Here is a 22,319-nt window from a genome sequence, read left to right on the forward strand (position 1 = left end):
GTGAGTTATAGGTGTTATGTTGTTTTTCCAGAGACCGTTGGGCATCATGCTAATAAATGTGGCAGAAAAACCTCATTTCTTATTTTCAAACACCTTATTGGGCATTTTTTATATAAAAATGGCTTAAAATCTTTAGGGTAGCAAACCAGAGCTTCACATGAACCAACAGGAGGGAATATTTTATATTTTTAACATTAACTGTGACAGTATTGACCTTTTTTATTATCATTTCTTTTGCACATGAGCTCTGATTGTTTTTAAACCCTGTAAAACACCACGCTACTTTTAAGTGTTCCAGATCATTTTGTAGGTATTTATTTTGTTAAAAAATAAAGTTCGTGAGTCTGTGTATGCCAATGTTTTATTCGGAGAGATGCATTTTATCGTGAACAGAAACGAGAACTGAAAACTCGTACAAAAAAAATATATTTACATCTGGCAAATTTAAATGATGTTCGTACCAAAAACATTAAATAAACGGTGAAAGCAGGAGGTGAAATGAAATGTTCCACGTGACGGGACAGAGACCGTGGAAGACGAACAAAAGGGTTGGCTTTGTGCTGAATATTTACAACAATTTATTAATTCATAGTGCGATCAAGTGAGGTACCGTTTGACATGAGAGCAGAACTGAAAGTAACGTCCACCTCTTCGGACAACAAATACTTTCCTGTTTGGTTTAAAAAGTCACCGAGATGTTGACCTCATGCTGACTGCAAACAGAGGAAAAATTAAAGAAGCTTCCAACACTGGCATTTACTTTAAGGTTTCACCATCAGGTTTTAAATATGACCAACATCCATCACCATAAATAATACTTGGAAGATGATTACATGACTAAAGACCTGAAATGCTCTCAGATAAACATAATACTGTGAACTGAATGTGGGTCCTACACGAGCAGAGAGGAGCCAAAAATAGCTCTCATGTCCTAAATTCCACATTAAAGTCAGCGGACCCGGCGCTCCGGCAGTCTTCAGAAACGACTCCAATCTCCTTTTCAGCGCCACTGGAACATGGAAAGCACCTGCAGCTTGATGGTCATTGGGGTTTTAAAGGTTAAGTGCATAAAAAAAGCTCCTGTTTTGTTTCAAAGTGCTTCTAAAAACAAACATCCTGATCATTTCATCAACCTGATGTGGGAAAGTACGAGCTTTTATGTCCTCCTCGAAAGGTGATTTTTACAGAAATACCCTGCCAGACAGAATCTGCACTGTTGTTTTCACTTTTGGTGTTTTTGCTTTTCTGTAACCTCAGTTTGTGTTAACACGAATATATAAAACCAACACTGAGTAGCAGAGGCACTGGTCCAGGTTCAGTTCACCCCTTTGTGTCCCATTGTCCTCCGGTCTCGTCTCAGCGTTAAACTGAAGGGCCTGGAGGACTTTTAATGTGCCGTCGAGCTGAGAGCGAGCACACCGAGACTGCGTGTTAATCTGAGCAAACAACAACGTGTCACACGTGCGTTCGGCCTGAAACAAATCACGCTCCTGCCTCCGTTTACTCTGTTAGGTTTCCTGTTGTTCAAGTCCAAAATAAGTTTTAGATATTTATAAAACCTGAAAGTGTTTGACTCAGAGGAGAGACGTACTGAAGATAACTTCTTGAGAAGACATTATCTACAGTCCCATCGTTATTAATCAAAGCTTTTCCAGATTGTTCTAAAGTTACAACAAGTCCAGTTTGTAGGATTTCTACAAGAAGTCCTGTGTTTATTTGAAAAGTCTAAGATTATCATGACTGTTTGCTCAGTTTAATACGTACGTGTGCTCTCAGCCTGATGACACAAACGTCCTGCTCAGAAGGGGACCAGTGAAGACATCAGAAACCCACCGACGCTCCGTTGCTCTTGGGCAGCTTGGCGTTACTGGGCGGGGGGTAATATTGTGGGTTGTGCCGAGCGTCTGTGGCTGAGGAGTGTCTGAACAGGAAGGAGTGCTTGTTGCCGCCCGCGGCGTCTCTGTTGCCAGGTCTGGAGGTGGAAGAGGGGCCCCTGGAGGTTTGGTGGTTGGTGGAGGTAGGTGGGGGTGCTGCTCTGGATGCCCCCGCGGCCTGAGTCCTGGACGCCGGGTAAAGGAAGGTGCTGTTGTTGGTGCTCCGGTTCAGGTTGGTGTCGGTTTGCCGGGGCTCCGGCGTCACGGTGGGGGAGTCGGAACTGCTGCTGGTGGATATTTGCGCAAGCTTGTCTTTGAGCTGCTGCACCTCCTGAGCCAGACGCTCCACAGGATGGAGGCTGTTGGTGGAGACGGGATGAGAAAAGGCCTGAGGACAGAAACAGGACAGTCAGGGGGACCTTCACTTCGGCACGAGACATTACGGACGTCAAACTGGTCCAGAGGTCCGCTTTGGTCTGTTGATCTATTTTATTACACCTGGGAACTTCCCTTCAGGTGGAAGGTACTGAGAGATGGAAGAGCACTAAAGGCAACCGTCTGATGTTTTTCTGTTATTTCTAAAAAGATAAACGTCTTCATCCACACAGAACCACCAAAATCAACCCTGTAGTAACTCTACCAGGCCTGTATGTGGCGCTGTACCGCTGCCACAAAAATACACCAGAAACAGGAAACGAGGCTTGAAGGTTGGGCATCAAACTTCCACCCTGTGTACAACATGAACACAAGAAGAAGAAGACGGCGCCGTCAGCTCGTAGGTTAGATTAGCAGCGGCGTTATGACATCATCGTTTTCAACCATCTCCACAAGGGCGGCATTTCAAGACATTTGTTCTCAGTTTTCAAAAAATATTGTTTTGGAGTTCCTACACTGCTGTTCCAGGGTGGACACATGGCTGAAACAATAAAAATAAATAAATAAATTAAACATATTTCCATGAAGACGGCTGTAAGAGGGATGGAGATTTATGAACAATAAGCAGACGCTTGTTTAAACTCAGGTGAACAATAAATCTTATGGAGCAAACAGAATATATTTGGACTTCACAGCAGCCTGAAAGACGAGCTGACCTCCACACCAAAACAGCTTCACTCCGACTAACGAAACACTAAAAACTGGCTGCTTGTCACTGCTCTTCACTCCTGATCACTTTCAGATCAACGTTTTTGTGTTTGTTAAGCTTATCTTAACTCACTGCGGCAGAAAAGGTTCCTCCGTGTTGTCGACACACAGAACCGATTTTAAATGAGATCTTTAAGATTCTTCTTCCCATCAGTTTGTCACAAAAATTCAATTTTCTTTGAATTTCTTATGCATTTATTAAAAATGCCAGAAATAAAGATGCTTTATATGTTCGAGGATGTCATTTTTATGTTAACTGTACATTTCCAGTATCCTTTGTATCTGAGCTCTGCAAACACGGATTCAGAGGCTGTCTTCTGTACCTGAGTGACTAAACGTTAAGAAAAGATTTATTGAATCAGCGTGTCGTTTTAACACTGTGTGAAACTGAAGACAACAGCACTCTTTAAACTGTAAACATGATTAAATTTCCTCCACAGCTCAAATAAACCAGGCTAGCAGAGCCTCCCACACAGCCCTCAACTATTCTTATCATCACCATAGAGATGATGATCCTGCTGTGCAGACATCACAGCCTGAGCCACATCCTTGTACGGAGTTATCTATACAAGGATGGACAACTGATCGAAATATAAAAGGAGTAACGTCATCGACTGAACAAACAGGAAACAGAAGGCAAACGCTCCCCCCTGAGGTATTTATACCTGACAGACCATCTGATGCTTTCTGTCTGACTGTGAATGAAGATCAACTGACTGCACACACCTGAGCATGGAGCGCCCCCCGCAGGTAACACTCCCTCCAGAGGCCCATGCAGGGCCCCATGAGGAGGGGCAGCAGGGGCTCATAGGGGTCAAGAGGTCCCTGCGGTCCGAAGGTGGAGGGGATGCTCTGGGGAAACTCGGTGAGGGCCCACGCCTTCAGCAGCCTCTCCAGGCCGGGCACGCCTTCAGAGGACGGCGCCCTCCGGTGGCTCTTCTTGTAAACGCCTGAGGTGCTGCTGCGCCAGGGCGGCAGGTTGGCCGGGCAGGTGAAGGTGCCTCGAGAGAGCAGGAACACCGAGCCGGGAATGGTGTCGGCCAGCTGGTGGCAGAAAGAAACGTGAAGTTCAGTTAGTCAAACTTCTGACACCAGCAAACCTTTAAAAGTGTCACAATAACAGAACAGGGAAGTAATTTAGGATTCAGATTTAGATTCTAAATAAAAGTGTGGTCAGTTTAATTAGAATTAGAATTATTAACAAACAAACAAGTGTTAGTTAGATGATATTATCTGCACAGAACCTCTGTGCTGCTGTTCATCTTGAGGATTAAGAAGCTGTAAGTCAGGGGTGTCAAACTCCATTCCTCGGGGGCCGCTCTCCTGCATGTTTTAGATGTGTTTTTGCTTTAAAACACCTGGTTTAAATAGATGACTTGTTGCCATGCTCCTGGAGAACTTGATGATTTGGTGAGGAGGTAATTAAACCATTTGAATCAGGTGTGTTGGAGCAGAAAAATCTAAACCTCCCAGGACAGCGGCCCTCAAGGCCTGGAGTTTGACACCCCTGCTGTAAGTGTTTTATGGTCACCACAAGAGGGAGCTGTGGTACTGTGCAAATCAACCCCTGATCCATCTGGTCACCTGTCAAACACTTCTGGCTTCAACTTGTTTAGAAAAGAATAGATGTTTTCAGGGGTTGAGGTAAAGGTGTGGTGGATGTACCCTGTGAGCGTCTGGGTTGGTGTTGAGGTTGCCGTTGAGCAGCAGTTGGAGCGGAGCAGGTGGAGGGACGGGCTGGGTGAAACGCTCTCGTCTCTCCTGGCTGTACTGCAGGGCCCAGTCCCACACCGGGGGCAGAGGAGGATCCGACGGGTCTGAGGAAGAGTCCGGATTCAGAACATCCCTCCAGCCGTTGACAGGGGTGTAGGACTGGCCGAGGTTCTAGGGACAGAAACAGAAAGTTGGGATCAGATTCCTGTAAACAAGCAAACAGTTTCAGAGCTGTGCAGGCCCATTTCAAACGAGACCGGTTCCCTCTCAGGTGTTTGGTACCTGTGAACGTTTGCATCGCTCCCGCTGGCAGTTTGCCAGGAAGGTGGAGAAGAGCGGCAGGTGGATGCTGTCGTGCAAAGCCAACAGGAAGTCATCCGTCAGCTGGAAGCGGGAGGGAAACTGGAACCACATCTGCCAAACACAATCCAGGAAGAGCAGGAAGACTGGAGACTGACGGGAGGAGAAAAAAAGAAATATTAACGAAGATGAGGCTGAAGGGAGGAAAAAAGAAATATTAACGAAGATGAGGCTGAAGGGAGGAAAAGAAGACAAGAAACAGTTAAAAGGTAACAGACAGGAGAGGAGGAGGATCTTTGTTGTGTCATGAAACGTAAGAAAAAACTAAACTAATGTAAAACTTTACTGAAGTCTCAGTCTCTGCTGTAGTTTCACACCTCCATGCAGAGAGCAGGACTGGCTACAAGAGCCAGGATGAGATGTAATCAGTTTAAGGAAGCAGGAGGGAGGGGGGGGTGTTTGAGGACTTTCTCATAAAGCTTTAATTTGCATGCACGGACTGGAACAACACCTTCATGTCCCAGCCAAATCTAAACTAAACTATGTAGGTCTGTGAGAGACTTCTGTATATTTGTGGAAAATAAAATAATTTAGCATCCAGTCAGCTGCAGGTTGCAGACCTGTTTTTTTGTGGCCGGACTGAAGAGGTTCTCTCCTTTCATTGCTCCTCTTTGTTCAGAGAAGGAAACAAAACTGCAAACAGATTATTTCCAGTTTGACTTGGCCTGCTGCAGAGTGTGGGACCACCCGGGTTTTATGAGCCACAAGCCAGCCCTCACCTCCTCCTTGTCGCTGTCCCGGTGGTAGTTGATCCGGCTGTAGAAGCGGTGGCCGGCCATCACCCACTCCTTCTGCACCAGGCCCTGGAAGCCCTGCTGGGTCCGACAGTGCGGGTCACACATCACCTGCACCAGGCTGGACACCACGCAGCTCATGTCCCGGTCCTCCACCTCTGGAAGGTCATAACAGGGCAGGACAGGCTGTTTATAAAGTCTGACCCAAACAAAGGAGCATTTATCTTCACCTTAAGGAATCTTTATTAATATGAGTCCATTTGGCCACATTCATATTCAAGTTGATGACTACAAAACCCTGGCAGGACCACATCTTTATGACTCATGTGCTGAGTAATTTTATTATCACCAGACTGGAGTGCTGTTAGGCCAGTTTTCCACTTTAGAGCACTGAAGGGACGCATAAATCTTTCCTTTCTAACTACCATTTCATTCAGCTGAAACTGAACAGAGACGGAGGATGAGGCAGGCAGACGGAAGAACTGCGGGGAGGAACGATGAAGGACAAGCACCTTGTTGCAGACATGAAAGCAGCGAGGGAAAACTAAATAAAGAGTCTTCTGGGGGATTTTGTAACACTCCGGTTGAGTCGGTGGAAGATCTGCAGCGGCGTGGCAAACAGATGAACAGCGGATGATGTTAAACAGCAGCAGCTCAAAGGAAACATCTTCAGCTGAGGAGCAGCCGTTGTTTGAATAACTCTGTGCCGCTGGGTGTTTATCCAATCAAAAACTGGGGATCAGATGATTAGAAATCAACAATCTGCAGTATATCCCTTTAATTATTGTTTATTTTATCTTCATTCACAATTAAAAATGCAGCTGATTAATAAAAGTTTCCAGTTACAAGAAAAGAAAAAGCTGAGGACCAACACTAATCTGCTGCCAAATCTGTTGAGTCTATAAACAGAAGAGGCAGCTGGATGCTCCCAACTCAACACCTCTGATCCCCAACAAACAAACAAACAAACAAACACTTTCTGGTTTACAGCACAAAACTGCAGAAATGCAGCCACCTGAAGGAGGAACTTCCAACTCAATGACACACATGTGAACCAGAACAAGAACCGAAAGCAAATCCAGATGTTTGTTTCTTTTCTTACCGGAGAAAAATAAGGAAAATCTATAAAAGAACAACTACTGAACACATCCTGCACGATTTACGGCTCCGAAATGCTGCAGAACCAAACTACAGAAGAAACTAAGCTGCAGCAGAGGCTGCGGTGGAGCGTCCTCATCTTCATCTTCATCCTCATCTTCATCTTCGTCCTCATCAGCAAGTCAAACAGGACACCAGCGCCGTGCAACAAGTTCACACCATATTTACTGAACCAACTGTGAACTGTTGACTGCAGCACTTATTTTAGAAAAAGAGGAACTTTTATTTTACAAAACAACAAGAAGATTGTTCATTTATAATTTCTTGTTGTTTTCTTGATTTGGTCGAAGCTGAAATCAACCTGAACATCCTGAAGGAATAAAATCCATTTTCAACAACAACGAGTCAAACAATGACAACAAATTCCTGAACTGACACAGAATCTTAAAATCCCAGATTTAAGAGTGGAATCACACAAGATAAAATACAATAAATCACACAAAAACAACACTAAAGCATGATATACTCCAAGACGTTTGGCACAATTTATTGATCGAGTGTTTGGAAAACCCAAGCAGGACGTGGACCTGAGTGATTTTGTTTCTGCCTTCTGTATTCGCTGTAACGTCAGGTGGGACTAACAGATCTTTGAAAGGAGGCAGGTTTAGTTTTTCTCTCTCATGTGGAGCAGAAGTTTCAGGCATGGAGGCTCAGTGGAGTGGAGTTGTTGGTGGTAAATGGCGTGAATAATGAATGAATTGAATTAAATGAGCCGTGGTCCGGCTTCACGTGACTCACCCTGCAGAGCCACAGTCAGGTGACCGCTGCGAAGCAAACAGGCCACCTCTGAAGCCTTCCTCAGACAGGACCTGCACACACAAGGCTTGGAATATGTCAAGGAATAAACATCATCTGATGACATGTTGGGATAAAAGAGGCGGAGAGGAAGGCTAGTTTAATCATGTATTTCAAAATAAAGACATATACAGAAAGTACCCAGATCACAGTTCTTGATGTTTTTTAGTCAGTCAACAGTTTGCCAACACATGTACAGCTATAAAAAGTCACGTTTGTGCCAGAAAACATTTATGAAGCGATGATATTCAACAATCAGAGGTTTTACCTGATGTAGTCGAGCCAGTGGGTGCTCTCCAGCGTAGATAACCATTTATCATCAGGCATCGACACAGATGTGGAGATATCTACGAGCCGAAGCAGAAGAAACGGGGTCAGGTCAGAGCAGATATTATTACAACTGCTTGAAACCAAAAATATGCACCAATCAGCCCATCAAACAGGAAGACTTCCAGTAAACAGCGTATCTCTGCATTTCTCTCGACTCATTTTGCAAAGATTTAAACTCCTGAGCTCCAGGTGAAATCTGACTGTGTGAGTGTTTCAGGACGACGCTGTGAAGAAGACGAAACAGAAAACTGACAAACGTGTGAACTGTGATAACCAGTGACCTTTACAGCGACAGCTCAGCCCTTCAGCTTCACCGCCTGCAGCTGTGGGCAGCCGTGGCTTCGTCTTCGTCTTTTACTCAACCAGTCTGTGCTTACGAGACAAAACCAACACAGAGTGTCTCACAGCCGGCAGGAAAATCCCAAACAACTTTTCTAAATGTTCTCGTCCAGTTCAGACGAGCTCAGGATGTGAGACAAACAAATAAAAAAACTCTTTCTGACTTCATTTAAAAGTGAAAACTACAGAGTTCAAAAATGCTGCAGAAAATGTGAATCCAATAAAGATTTTTATTTTATTTTACTTTTTAAAATGCTTTTCTTCCGTTCTAGGAGAAAAGCGCATACAGTAATTGTGTCTGATTATGTTAAAAAAAGACTAATAGTGTTTAAGGATTTATATTAGGTTTTCCATTAGAGGAAATAAGAGTCTCAGCTACAATATTAACAAAAAATAAATAAAAAGGGACAAATAGGGTCTGGTTCAGGAGCGCAGGGGTTAGTCTTTGAATTTTGACTTTATTCTCAACATTCCAGCTTTAATGTTGAAACTCTGAAACAACAACAACAACAAAAAATATATGAAGTTTCATCCTTAACTTTTTTTCTTTTAAGTGGCCATAATTTCATCATAAATATACAATCCTCACAATTCTTCTACAGCTGCTTTTCACTGCGTGGTCTGTTTCAGAGTCAGAATCATCACCTGCTAAAGGAAACAGGTTTTTTTTTTCTACCGTATTTTATGGAATATAAGGCGCTATTAACAGCCTTCAATTTTCTCAGAAAACGACAGTACACCTTTTATTTGTAAGAAGTCATAATATTTTAGTACGACTTTGGTTAAACTACAAAGCTGCGCCGCTCGCAGCATTAAAGGCTCAGTTATAGCCGCTGACAAAAGTTTGAAAATGGACCATTCATTGACAGCGTGTCGTATGATCCAGTGCATCTTATAGTGCGGAAAATACAATACTTGATAAAACTCAATGATAATTACTTGTTTAGAGGTTTATAAGAAGTTTTAGTAAGTTAATGAGCTCTCACAGCTGTTATGATTGAGGCTAAATCTGATTTGCGATGCAGTTGGTTACCTGTGTGTGTGTGTGTGTGTGTGTGTGTGTGTGTATGTTTGAAGCCCACCTCCGAGACACAGGGCCCGCAGGCGGCAGTGAGCCAGCTGGATGTCTGCAGGCGACGGCAGCTCTTCCCCCAGCTCCACCACCACACACAGCGAGGACTGACACCCAAACAGAACCATCTCCAGGTTCCTGCAGAGCAGCACATCCTGCCGTTAGCACGCCGCTACCAGCCCGTTATTTTCTAATCAGCTGAGCTTTGGAGGCTTCCACACGTCACGTCTGGGATTTAGGTTCTCATATCAGAGCCGTTTTACAGAAGAGGATGCTTCTAAACCGCAGAACTCATTCTAAAGTAATCTGGTGAAAAAAATAAAACTCAAATCACATTTCAAGCCATAGCAGTAAGCTGTTAATGAATGGTGACTTTACAAAAGGTTCAAAAAAGTTAAAATAAACCAACCACACATGACTTCAGAGAGTTTCAGTAAGAACGTGCAGTTTCCAGCCTGTGGCTTTCAGTCGTTCTCATTTATTTCCTGTTGTTCACACAACTATCAAGATTATCTTCACAACAGAGGGGTAAAAATAAACTGCTTACTGAGAGGCCGGCTACAGAGAGGAGTCTGTAACCGACTGATCGTTAGATGATGACTTTAAACAGCCATGAACGGACATAAATACCAGAACCGTTAAAATCAATAAAAACAAATATAGAAGCTTGAGTTTGCTAAATTTTTTTTTTTTTTTTATAATGTTTATGGATTTGTTCTGACAGCAGTGTGGTTTTTACTTCCTTAACACACTAATCTGTAAAACAGTCACTGTTCGGTGGTACGAGTAGAGCAGATGAGTCTGCAACTACTGCCCTAAAGGTTTAGAGTCCAGCCTTCCTCCAAGGAATGCAACCACTCTCAGCTACTACCATGCCAGGTTTGAGCTAAACTCCTGTAATTTTATCTGAGTTACAGCCACGTTTGTGTTGGCTAATGTTTGCCAGCTGCAGCAGAGCAGAGCTCAGGATGTGAGGAGGGAATGAGCCTCAGCTACTACCATGCCAGGTTTTAGCTCAATATCTGTAAACCTGGCTGAGTTATAGTCATTATTGTGTTTACTACGGTCAGTTGGCTGTGGGAGCCATCTTAAATCAATACAACTCTAAATGTTAATCAGTTGTAGAGACACATCCATTGATTAGTTCCTGAAAGTTTCATTAAAATCTCACCAGCGGTTCATGAGATTTTTTGCTAACAGACAGGGAGAAAAACATTATCATCTGCAGAGGATGATAAGAAGTTAGCCAGTTATCAGACAAACGACTAATTAATCTTTTCACTTTTGAAGTGGATACTGTTCAGACCTGTGTAAAAGAAGAAAACACCAAACTTCTCGTTCAGACTTCAGAACAACATGTTCAGATGTTTCCAAATCAAAGGACAGAAACGCTCTTCATGTATATTCTAATATCTGACAAACTGTGACCAATCACAGCGAGACGTCTTCAAGACGAAAACTAAAACGTTTCAGACTGAAGATGTAAATAAGAACGTGTCGTTTAAAGATTAAAGCATATAAAGCTTTCAGCAGACCTCCAGAATAAACCGAATTAAACACAATTTGGGAATTTAGTTAAAAAAACCTGAATGTTACACTCCACAATAAAGACCTGTGTTAAAGTTTTAGGCGTTCAGAGACCTGATGTCGTCTTTCTCGTGGTAGATGTTGTTCTGAAAACTGGCCATTCGTAGTAAATCACTGCCTCTGGGATGCCTCCAGCACCAGCGCTGCAAAACAACAGTCACAGTCTTTAATTACACCTTTCACCATGACAAATTCCTCCAAAAGGACAAACTGAATCTGCTCCTCCTTTGTAATTTGTGGAGAAAGAATGATAATGAAAAGCTAAAGGATCATTCCTTTAATGAAGCTTACACATGTTTGTACAAAAAATGTTTTATTCTGTACATGCAGTAAATGCACGGGAAATAAGAAGTTACATTTTGATGTATTTTTTAATTTCTAGATGATTTCTTCTGACTCTGCAGAGGGAGATTGATGAGTTTTGTGCAGAAGATGATTACTTTGTTCTCTGATTATAGATTAGAATAACAGTAACAGGAGGCATAACATTTGTTTTCTGGGATTGAAATCCTTATTTGTCCATGGATCGAGCTGTGTCAAATGAAGCAGTAAATTAAATTGCTTCTCTGTCGTGAAACTCACAGGAATTCGTCCTTCATTGAAGTGAGCGAAACTCTTCTTCAGCTCTGTGTCCAGAACCTTCTGTGGAACCACGATGAATCTGGACAGACTGTCAGGAAGCAGAGAACAGGCTTCCTTTTACTGACAGAATATAAACAGTAGAGACATGGCTGCCAGGAAGATGAATGTATTAATTTACATGAAAAACATCAATACAGGACAAATGTATTGAACACACTAAGTGGTTTCTATTTTCATCCATCAGCTTGGAGGAGCTGCCTTGTTTCATCTTTATGAAAGGAATGCATCAGAAACAATCTTTTCCAGGGTTTCCCATGGATGAATGTCTTTTATTCCTAACTTGGTGATCCTGTTCGATGCACAGCGTGCAGCTTTACCTGGTTGACATTTCAAAGCGGTCGTTAACGGAGCTGACCCTCCAGCTCGTGGCTCCACATCGCTCCAGCTCCTGTTCCCACTCCGAGGCTGATTCAAACCAGTTCATGTGGGCGTCTCGGCGGCGGTTGCTTAGAAACTGCTTCATTTCTGGAGGAGGAAAAATGATTCAAACGCTTCGACTGAGGTTTGCATCTTGTCCAAATAATGTTTTAATACGTGTGACATTTGAAAAAGATCAGATCTTGAAACTGTGTATAATACCAGTATGTATGCCAACATTCTACAATGTGAGGAGTTGATGTTTTTCTGTTTTAAATGACAGTTGAAGCTGTAAGGCTGGGATTAAGACTAAGACCTGGTGGTTCAGTGGGAGGATGGCAGCATCTTCTGCCTCCATCCCCCCCGTCCCAGCCTCAACCTTTGTCACACCAACCCTCTGCTTATCCTCTTTCACTGCAGCCATGAACTTTCTCTCTTCCTCCTCCCTACCAGCTCCATATTCACATCCTTTGTCCAACATTTCTCCTGTCCCTCGGGTGGACACTCTCAGACTCTCAGACTCTCTAAGACTCACTGTGATGTTTTGGATTCAGGGCAGACACACTTGACCCTTAGGGCAGAGTTGAACTTCAGGACATCTAAATGCTTGTTGCAGAGGGGGGGGGGCTTGCATTATTCATCCAAGAGCTGACAGTCGTCCACAGAGAGGCCAGCCTAGCGTAGCTTTAACGTAGCTGGATGTATTGTACAGCCGGGCTCATGTTTCCATATGTGAGGAGCCAGCGGCTGGTTCAGAGCTGCACACGACTCGAGGTCTGTTTTTAACCTGTCAGCCTGATTAAAAATGATTCATACCCTCTGATTGCTTAATTATACATTTAATTTGGGAGGTTTCTTAAACTCAGCTCTTAAATCAGTGTCAAAGAAAGCCTCCCATCCTTCAAACCGCTGCAGATTTCCTTCCATCTGGTTTTGGTTTCAAAGCCAGTATTTTCATTGTGTCGTCACCGAGGAGAATATTTCCAGTCTTGGCAGCTTGAGGAGATGTGAGCTTTACATGCTGTTGGAGTCTGCACAGAATCCATGATGTTTCCAGTTTCACGTTTGCATTGCCTTTCAGAGCTCCAGCATCACACTCGGATGGATTTACAGATGGCAGAATTAACAGAGGAAGTCGGAGAGATGACAAAAATGTGCTCACAGATTTTTGTGCATTCTGTCTCTGGAGTGAAAAGTGAAGCTAGAATACTATGAAACACATTTTTTCAAAAGGTTTTTCAAAACAGGCACACACAAAAAACGATTTGTGCTTCTGATCCGAGTGGACATTTGCTTCACACCTCAGCTAAACTGTTGGTAATAATAATATTCATTCAACGAGCACAAGTCATTTCTAATGTTTATCTCAGCAATGAACTGCATGACTACTATTTATGTCCTTGGGAAGCCAGAAAAGCATGGATTGACAGACAGTCTGATGAAATAATAAGACCTTGAATCAGTTCCAGAAAGGCTGCATACATTAAACCACTCACCTACACTCCCAAGGGCAGCGTTCTGGAAAGATAAAACGGATCCAGGTTTGAGAGGCTGGTAGGTCTTGGCGATGGTGTAGGTTATCTGAGGAGGGAAAGCACAGTGAGCCCATCAACATGACAAAGGTCATCAACTTTCAGCAGGGATCTGCACTCAGATCAGCTTCTTTGTGCTGCCGTCTTACAGCCGGAGCCCTGAATCTGACTCACAACACACTGAAAAAAAAGCTGCAGAATTCAAATCCTTTAAAGACCATCAATCCCTCAGGGTAGATGATTCAGCAGTAATGAAATTAGACAGCAAGTTGGAGCACAAACACACCTCTATGACCTGAGCATCAGGGGTCAGGCGGTCAAACAGGAAGCACATGACTCGCATGTCCCGACAGTAAAGCACCAACTCCTCTGGCGTGAACTTCAGAGACGAGTTTGGGGTCACCAGCTTGATCCTGTTGGGACCAACTGAACCCAACGGTGTGAAAAATACCAGTTAAACATTAAAAACAAACCAGTCAGGAGCCAGCCTGGATTTAAACAATCTGCACGGCTAATAAAAGATGAGAGATTAAATACTGCATTTTAAACATGCAACGTAAATAAGAACAGTCAACTTTCCGTCTCTAGAACCTTTAGTTTAATCACTTTATTTGTTAAAACAAAAGTTGTGGTGCAGCAATAACTGATTGTTCCTTTAGCTCGTTTTACGCCTGGCAATTAAAAACATTAATCAATAATCCAATAATTCATTTATAAGTTTCCCTCACCTGCAACAACCTTCTCTATGGATGCCAAAGCAACATCATGTTCTCCAAGAAGAACTGGATCTGCATTGTCCTGCATTTGGAACCATTTACAGAGAAAATCAATGTTAGACCGTCATTTTAAATATTTCTAAAACTGTATAGAACAAAAAGTAAAAGAAAACATTAGTTTAGACATTATTCTCAATACAGTAATTGCAAAAAGAAACTTCCTTTGATTTTATTTATCAGGGCATCATTATAAATAAGTTGAGTCTTTGCATTAAATAAATAAAACCTCAGATAAATAACAGCACAATTTATTAATTTAATATTAATCATCAATAGCAAAGCACACCCAGTCAGTGAATCATACAAACTGTTAAAAACTACAACAGAGCAAATAAATAAGAAGATAGAAATAAAAACCAGGAGAGAAGAGACTTTCCTCTACAACCCTTCTAAAATAAGCAACACTTGTTCTGTCTTTTACCAACAGTCCCCTAATGACCTTTGACCTGCTGACGGAGGCCTGTAGACTCTGAGAGGAAGATCTTTGTCATTTTTCTGAGCACTGCATGGTCTGACCTTGGGGTGAATCTGCTGGGAAGACTGGAAGCTGTCTTCAATCTTTCCTACTTTTATATAATAATAATAATTTTTCTCTTTGTTGAATGATAGACTCTTAATTACATGGAAATGACCTTTAACCCTTCCAGGCTGATGGGCAGCAACATTTGCTTATTTCTATAAAACTACTTCAAATCCACACATCCTATTTTCAATACTTGCAGGTGAGAATTTAAAGAGCGTTTTATTAATTGGAGCCAACTTTTATGTATGAAACTGTAAAAACAAAACAGTTTTCTCACACTGCCTCTGCATTTCATCTCATTTTTTTATTATAATTAAAGACAATTTATCATGGTCATTCCTTTGAAGTTGCATTTACAAATTCCAAAATGAAGCAGGAATGGCATAATTTATTTTTATTATGCTCTGGTGTGAAAGTCAGTGTGCATTTTAGCATGACTGAAGTGGTCTCAAACTGTCGTCCTGTGAGGAACACAAGTCAAAAAGGACTCACGTCAGGTTTGGGACTGTCCTGGGGCATGAAGGCCACTCTGAAGTGGGTACAGAAGAGGGTACCGGAGAGCCAGCCTCGACCTTCTCTGGCTGTCAGCTTCTTCCTCACCATGACAGTCCTCTGAAGCACACACTCGCCTGGCGAAGACAGACACGAGACAAGTTTTGGAGACTTCCGAGTATGACGGTGTTTGACAACTCCTTTGTGTAAGTGATGACCGAGTGTGGAGGTTCTGTCAGGATGCACAACAGGAAGCGTACAGAGAGATAAACAGCACTGAGAAAGGGAGAGAGCAGTGGGGAGTGGGTGGAACGACATCCTATACAAAAAACTATGTCCTTGAATTGTTACAAGTTCTCAGTCAGATGAGCAGGAAGAAGCAGAGAGAACAATAAAAGGCACAACTTTACTGACACAAACTGTACTCTGGTTTAAATGTACACCCCAGTGAGTTATCAGGTTTAGGAATGATCATGGAATGTGTGGGATTTTGTGAGATTCTAACGTTTATGACATTCTCCGTGGATAGCAGCAGACAAATGAAGGAAAAATACAGAATTCTAGGCTAAAGCTTCCAAAAGCAAACCAGAATAATCTTTTTCCACACAGACACAGACGTGTGTGAAACACTTTTAAAGAAGAGAACATCTGAAACTATTTCAGAAAACACACACACAGCAGTGAGGCTGCACATTTACAAGTCTCCCGCAGGAATACAAATCCTCTGCCAGCAAGTCTGTGCGTCTCCATGGCAACAGAGACAAGAATTGGGTAAATGTGGAGAGAATGGTCTTTGTGTCCACAACAAGAGGACTCTGCCATCAAGCAAATGTTTCTACTTCTCTTAAAAGACCAAGATAAAGACAATAAGACAAAGTTGTCCCTTTAAAAACGCATAAATCAACAGAGGAAGGACCAAATTCCTTCAGTGCTTTGGTAAAAGGAACAGGGAAGGCCTTCATGTTGACGACAGCCTCTCTCCTCTCTCAGCTTAATGGATGTGCTGGGAAACAAACAGGAAATGACCATTTTTACACATGAAACTCTTCTTCTGCTGCTGAGAAAGAGGAAGAAGAACACCATAATTTACTGATTACAGTTTAAACTCTTCAGGGTGAGCTGTGATTAAAATGCAGTTTTCCAAACCACACAGGAAAAACTCCAGAGTAAATGCAGGAATTACACTTTAACGCAAAGTTTTAAGGCAACAGAGAGTTTTTGCCTGTCGGGTTTTGCGTGCCTCCCTTTAACGTCTCTCCAGAGAGAAAAAGAACTGAAAACATTCCTGCAGGCTAAAAGATTTGAGAGGAAGACAGCAGCGTGAAGTCGTGTGTTCACTGCTGCGTGAATCAGCAGGACAAGTGAAGGTGTTTATATTGTCCTTTAACCTTAGAAAGTTTTTAATGTTCTTCCAGTATCGCTCTGACTGCAGTGAAAACCCTGCTGCACCTGTAGCACATTCACTCCAATATTATCAAACTGTTTGCTTTTAATTAAAGGTGCCAGTGCAAAATTAATGAGACAACCGTTTTACCGTGGCCCGTTATTTTATCCTAAATGTTGATTCACATCTCCTTCTGCAGGTTGCATGGTGGATCATGCAAATTTGCTCCTTTTTTTAAAGTCTAAGAAGCAAACTATTGCAGTTTAGAACAAATTAACCGTGGGAAATTACATACTGATTACAGTTTGTCTCTTAAATCTAACACCTACTGATACAAACAGGCAGACATCAAGTTTAAAGCAGGATCTGAGGAGATGAAGACCTGAAGGATCTGCTTTTAAAAACACATCTGAGAGGTATGTGAACCACATGTTCAGAGATTCTGCTTTTTTCTTTTTATCCACATTTGGTTCTAATTTACAGCTGATCTGAGCGCAGAACGAAAGACTTCTGCCCTCCTGAATCCACGGGGAGGAGGAGTGAAGATCACGTGGGGTTTAACTCTTAAAACTTAAAGATTTCTGAAGACATTTTGAAGAGCGTTAAAGCAGCTGCTGCCCAAAATTCAAACATAACTTTATAATAATCTAAGCAAAGAAAATATGCTTTTTCTTCCAGTTTGAACTGTATTAGAAGTGTTAAGATCAAATAAAATGTTAAAAGCTGCTGAGAGTGGCTCATTATGGTAACTATGGTAACCACACAGCTGTGTCTCTCACTCCCTGACAGCCAAGGTAACGAGAGGCAGGCAGAAACAGACTGAAAATGGGGCTCGAACTGTAAGGCAGATCTGTGACGGTCACACATGTAGATTTTTATGTTTCTACAGATACGTACGAGATATGACCCGATAAAAAGAGCCCTCTCTTCCAGTTTAGACAAGAATATTTTCAGCTGAATCTGTGGATGTTTGCACTCTCTGCATTCCAGAGGGATAAGAAGGAAAACCACGAGTCTCAGCAGTGAAAGAAGAGAACAATGCTTTTGTTTTGATGTATAATTTCTATAAATATACATAAATGTATCACAGAGTTGTGAGAGTAAAAAGAGTTTGTTTGCGAAAGATATGACAATATTAGCTCCAAAGTTGGTATGACATCAACAGCTGTCACCTCATGTTGCAGCAGGATGATGCACGGCTCCGTGTTGTAAAGATCTGTACGCAGTTCCTGGAAGCTAAGGCTCACCTGTGCAATAATCCTGCTGTCTAATCAGCATCTCAATCTGCCTCACTGCTCACTAACACAGAGTTACACTCATGTGTGAATATTTAAGAAAAAAAGCCTGTTGTGTGCATAAAAAAGTCTTAGATCTTTGAGTTCAGCACAAAAACAGTATGATAATAACAATAATATTAATAAATGGATGTGGTTAGATGCCATAAGACTTACAGGAAAATAGTGTGAATGTTGATCATAAGACTACAATATCATTTTCCAACAGACTTTCTGCACCACAGATGTTTCTGTAATTCTTTATCAGCCTTATGAAATAAAAAGACAGTCAACAACATCACATGTTTGGTATTTGTAATTAAAAAAAAAAAATCATAAAAATCTTTCCTCTTTATTTCAAACCAGTTTAATAAACAAGGATAATTTATTTCTGTATCCATATATCACAGCTGTGGTTTCTCCTCCATCGATCATGGCGTTATAAAGTTGACTGGCAGCCATTAAATTCCTCAGTAACTTTAGACATTGTGAAGTTGCTCTGAAGGGGTCCCAGCCTCGGGCTTTGTGTGTGGATGGACAGTAGCCCCCCTCCTCCACGAGCAGCACTGAAATGGTACACGATCTACCTGTAACTGTCGGAGCTGTGCTGACCCGTTTGCCCTCCTGCAGGCCGGCTCCGTTTCTGAGGTCCTGTGTCCCGGTGTCACATGAGAACACCGTCGATGCTGCAAGCCTGTTAAGTACTGACGGAATAAAACGGCTTCTGCAAACACTTTTTTTATTCTGTCGTCTTTGTGTCTCACTTACATCTGCTTGGACAGAAAACTTCAGGCCCTTTCTGTAAACTCCAGACTTTAGGGTAAAAACAAACATTGAACAAACAGGACTGTTTCACACAAACAGGGCGAGTGTTTAGACGTGTTTGCATGAACCTGTTGAAGAGAAAGTGAGAGTCCTCAGGAGCAACATGAGCCTTTTCACTCGGTTCACCGACTTACGATGCCTTCGTGCCTGAAAGTGAACTTGTTCTCACAAATTAGCTCCACACTCAGCAAGCAAACAGTTTACTGTCTGAAATCTGAAGCTGTTCACAAACAAGAAAGAATGCATCTATTTATGGCATACTCGTAGTAACTTCAGCTCACAGACAACCTAATTTAGGTCTCGATGTGAATAAAAAAAAGAGTCAAAGCTAAACTATTCTGCTGAAACATCTGTTCTCTCCTCCTGCTCCACATAAGACAGGTTTTTAAAGGCTGCTGTGTTTCTAATTTAGCTGGAATGAAGGTGGAAAAAGAGTGGAAAGCAATAAAAAGAAAAGTGAGACTTTTATTTTTTATTTTTAAGGAGGAGGCTGACAGTCAGCGCCACAAAAAAGAAACAATAGGCAGAAATTGTCAGCATTTCTCAGTGAAATATTAAGATCTAAGAATAAATCTTAGACGTGATGTCAAGAGTAAAAAAGTATTTGAAGAAAGCACGCTGTTGGAAAACAAATAATCACAGACACATTTCAGCTTCGTGCTGATAAATGTGTGCAGAGTTAAAGACGTCTTAATGAAAAGCTCCTGTGCCGACACAACAACAGAGCTGGGACTTTTCTCTCCGCTAATTAAACGCTGTCAGAGGTCAGAACCTGGTGGATCTTTGCTTTCATATAGAAGAAGCCCTTCAGCAGTGGATTTTTGTGCTCAGTTTTCTTCAGCTGCTGTCATGTCTTACTGTGGACTAGAAGTTAGGACGTTCTTTTCTTACCTGGCAGACAGCGAAGCCCGAAGACGTCTCGACTCTGTGCGTTGGCGCTACTCTGGCTCAGCATCCTCTCCTTTACAAGACAAACAGACAATATTAGGAGAGTTTAATCACCGATAAGAATGTCTGAGTCAAAAGTCAGCCATGCATGAAGAAGAGGAAGAGGAAGAAATGACCAGAGTGGGTTTGATTTGCATCCAAAACACTTAATCCATACAAAATCTGAAGAGTAAAAATAAACTAAATAAATCATACGTAAGATGGATGGAGAAAAATACATTTTTATGTTTTATTTTTCCTGAAGAGCCTGAAGAGAGTGGCAGAGTCGTCCCAGACGTGTTGAACTCTTCAGTTCAGTTTCCATAACATCTGCACAGGAGCTCTCCTGTGACAGAAACCATCCGGGGCTAAAAGCCACACCGAGGATAAATAATTAGATAAGTAGATTAAATCATAAACGTGGGGGCAGGCCGATGCAGAGTTTGGGTGGAGGTGAGCAACAAAATAACATCCTGGAATACAGTTTTACAAGCTGTGCACACAAAAACAAACTGGCCACACAGCTCGTTGGTCACAAACACAATTAAAAGTGCAAGAAAATAAACAGATTTTCAGGTCTCCAAACGTCGCAGCCCGATGAGATATTACTTTAAGTCGACCGACGCCCGGGGAGGAGGCCTTGTGTCACCTTTGGTCCTGATTATATTTAAATCCTGCCTCTGTTTCCCTCATCAGATCCTGACTCCTCTCTGTGGACTCAAAGAAGCTCAGCCCTCCATGTTTTAGAGTTTCAGAGTCCAACAGAGCCACAGAGGGCTCCTATAATCAGCCAGCGAGCTTACTGCCACACATGTTTTCACTTAGGTCTGCTACTAACCCCCACTCGTGAAGGCAATCTACGTTTATGAGCTTGAAATCCCATAATAAGCGGAGGGCTGCAATGTGAGAGGTCGGCATGATTATACAGGTGGCAAACAAGCTTTTAAAGAGAACAGAAAGAAAAAGAACTCAGCAGTTCTGACCGGGCCCGGTCCACAGTGAAACAATTCAATGATTGTTTTAGCTGAGGTTCTGCTTTTATCACAGAACATAAGCAGGTCTTTGAGTCGGCAACGACACCAGAAGAACAAGGAATCTACTCAGATGGAAATATTATGCTAACAGTTCTGCAGCATGGTGAATTGTGTGATAGAAGCCTTCTCATGAAAACCTGGGACTTAAAGCACGCACACACACGCACACACACACACACTCAACACCTACAGAGGACCATTGTCAGAAAGTTGTAAAATCAGACTTATTCAGAACTGCTTGTTTTTAAGTGAGAACATCTGGCTACATCTGGCTGTTTCTTTAACAAAACTGACATCTTCTAGTTTGCCTCTTACAATGAAGTGATTTTTATAGATTTTCAGACCTTATGAAGTCTTCAAAAAGCAAAAACAATAAAAAAGGCCTAACATTCTTTGAAGGAATGCATATCGCCCGTCGCATTTCACTCCAGAAGTTCTGGACTGAGATCGTCTGAAGCTGAGAAATGACAGATCAAGTCGTTCGTCCTCACACATGTCACGCTTAAAGTATGTCTTATAAATGACTCTCAGCTACTGACACACCTAGTAGAAGTACATCCAATAATTACTCATTTTTGGAAAGAATATAAAGAAGAAGAAGAGAGCCAGGAAACAATCTATTTAACACGAGACACAAAGATTAATGCACAACATAACTCTTAATATCTCCTGCTAAACTAACTTCAGGAATAAGCTCTTCACATGGAGATCTTACTCATGTTTTTAAAGTTGGTTTGAATCTAAAACGTACTCACAGTTTGTGACCGAGCTCATTAGAAGGCAGAAAGTCTACTGGATTCAAAATCCACTGGAATAAAACGATCTTTATTACAAGGCAGGGGAGTAAAGTTCAGCTTTATTGCTTTTCCCCACATTCAGCTTTAAAATGTCTCCACAAAAAACCCACAGCTGAATTCCTCCTTTTCTTTTAAGTAGATCAAAAGCTATTCTTTTTTTTTTTCCTTCTTGTTTTGTTGTTGAAGTCGGGTGGACTGAATCTTTTCTCAGAAGGCCGTCTGTGCTGCTACTCTGTTAAAAACACAAGATAACATGGCAGCGCTGAAAGAAAGGTGAAAACTGCACAGACTGGTGGACCCAAATATCTACAGAAACACGTCTGTGTGAAATGTAAGAGACGTGTCATGGCCTGGAGCTTTTCCACCTTTCAGTTCAGATTAAAAGTTATGTCTAAGCACAAATTAAACATGCAGCGGTCAAACACAGGCTCCCTTAAAAACCACATTTCCCAAATTGTGTTATTGCTGACGTTTCACTTTCATTTTCTGAGTCACCATTATATCACTGTCATCCCCACATCGACTCCCTGCCCCACTTTCACCCCGCTCCGCTCGTCCACAGAGATGGAGGCCAAAGCTGCAGTTTCCATTCTCCACGACTTCTCTCAGCTTCAGAAACTCCGCTGGTCCCTGGGAAACACTTTCCCTCCT

The 22,319-nt window shown here is 42.2% G+C and overlaps 1 protein-coding gene across 1 annotated transcript in view; it reads right to left on the bottom strand.

Annotated features, from left to right (window-relative positions):
• Positions 1–343: 343 nt before the first annotated feature.
• mtmr11 (myotubularin related protein 11) overlaps positions 344–22,319 on the bottom strand; it is a 29,395-nt gene continuing 7,419 nt past the window's right edge. Inside the window, exons 2-17 of the mRNA XM_017433339.3 lie at positions 19,802–19,871; positions 15,428–15,564; positions 14,365–14,434; positions 13,923–14,062; positions 13,601–13,685; positions 12,065–12,212; positions 11,688–11,775; positions 11,160–11,248; positions 9,529–9,656; positions 8,046–8,124; positions 7,721–7,791; positions 5,810–5,982; positions 5,013–5,183; positions 4,683–4,901; positions 3,744–4,061; positions 344–2,262 (exon numbers count right to left, since the gene is read on the bottom strand). Coding sequence (XP_017288828.1) covers positions 1,822–2,262; positions 3,744–4,061; positions 4,683–4,901; positions 5,013–5,183; positions 5,810–5,982; positions 7,721–7,791; positions 8,046–8,124; positions 9,529–9,656; positions 11,160–11,248; positions 11,688–11,775; positions 12,065–12,212; positions 13,601–13,685; positions 13,923–14,062; positions 14,365–14,434; positions 15,428–15,564; positions 19,802–19,871 — 2,427 coding nt within the window. The 3' untranslated portion in view covers positions 344–1,821. The remainder of the gene's footprint in view (positions 2,263–3,743; positions 4,062–4,682; positions 4,902–5,012; positions 5,184–5,809; positions 5,983–7,720; positions 7,792–8,045; positions 8,125–9,528; positions 9,657–11,159; positions 11,249–11,687; positions 11,776–12,064; positions 12,213–13,600; positions 13,686–13,922; positions 14,063–14,364; positions 14,435–15,427; positions 15,565–19,801; positions 19,872–22,319) is intronic.

This window comes from Kryptolebias marmoratus, linkage group LG16, assembly GCF_001649575.2.
Source record: "Kryptolebias marmoratus isolate JLee-2015 linkage group LG16, ASM164957v2, whole genome shotgun sequence".
Classification (NCBI taxonomy): Eukaryota; Metazoa; Chordata; class Actinopteri; order Cyprinodontiformes; family Rivulidae; genus Kryptolebias; species Kryptolebias marmoratus.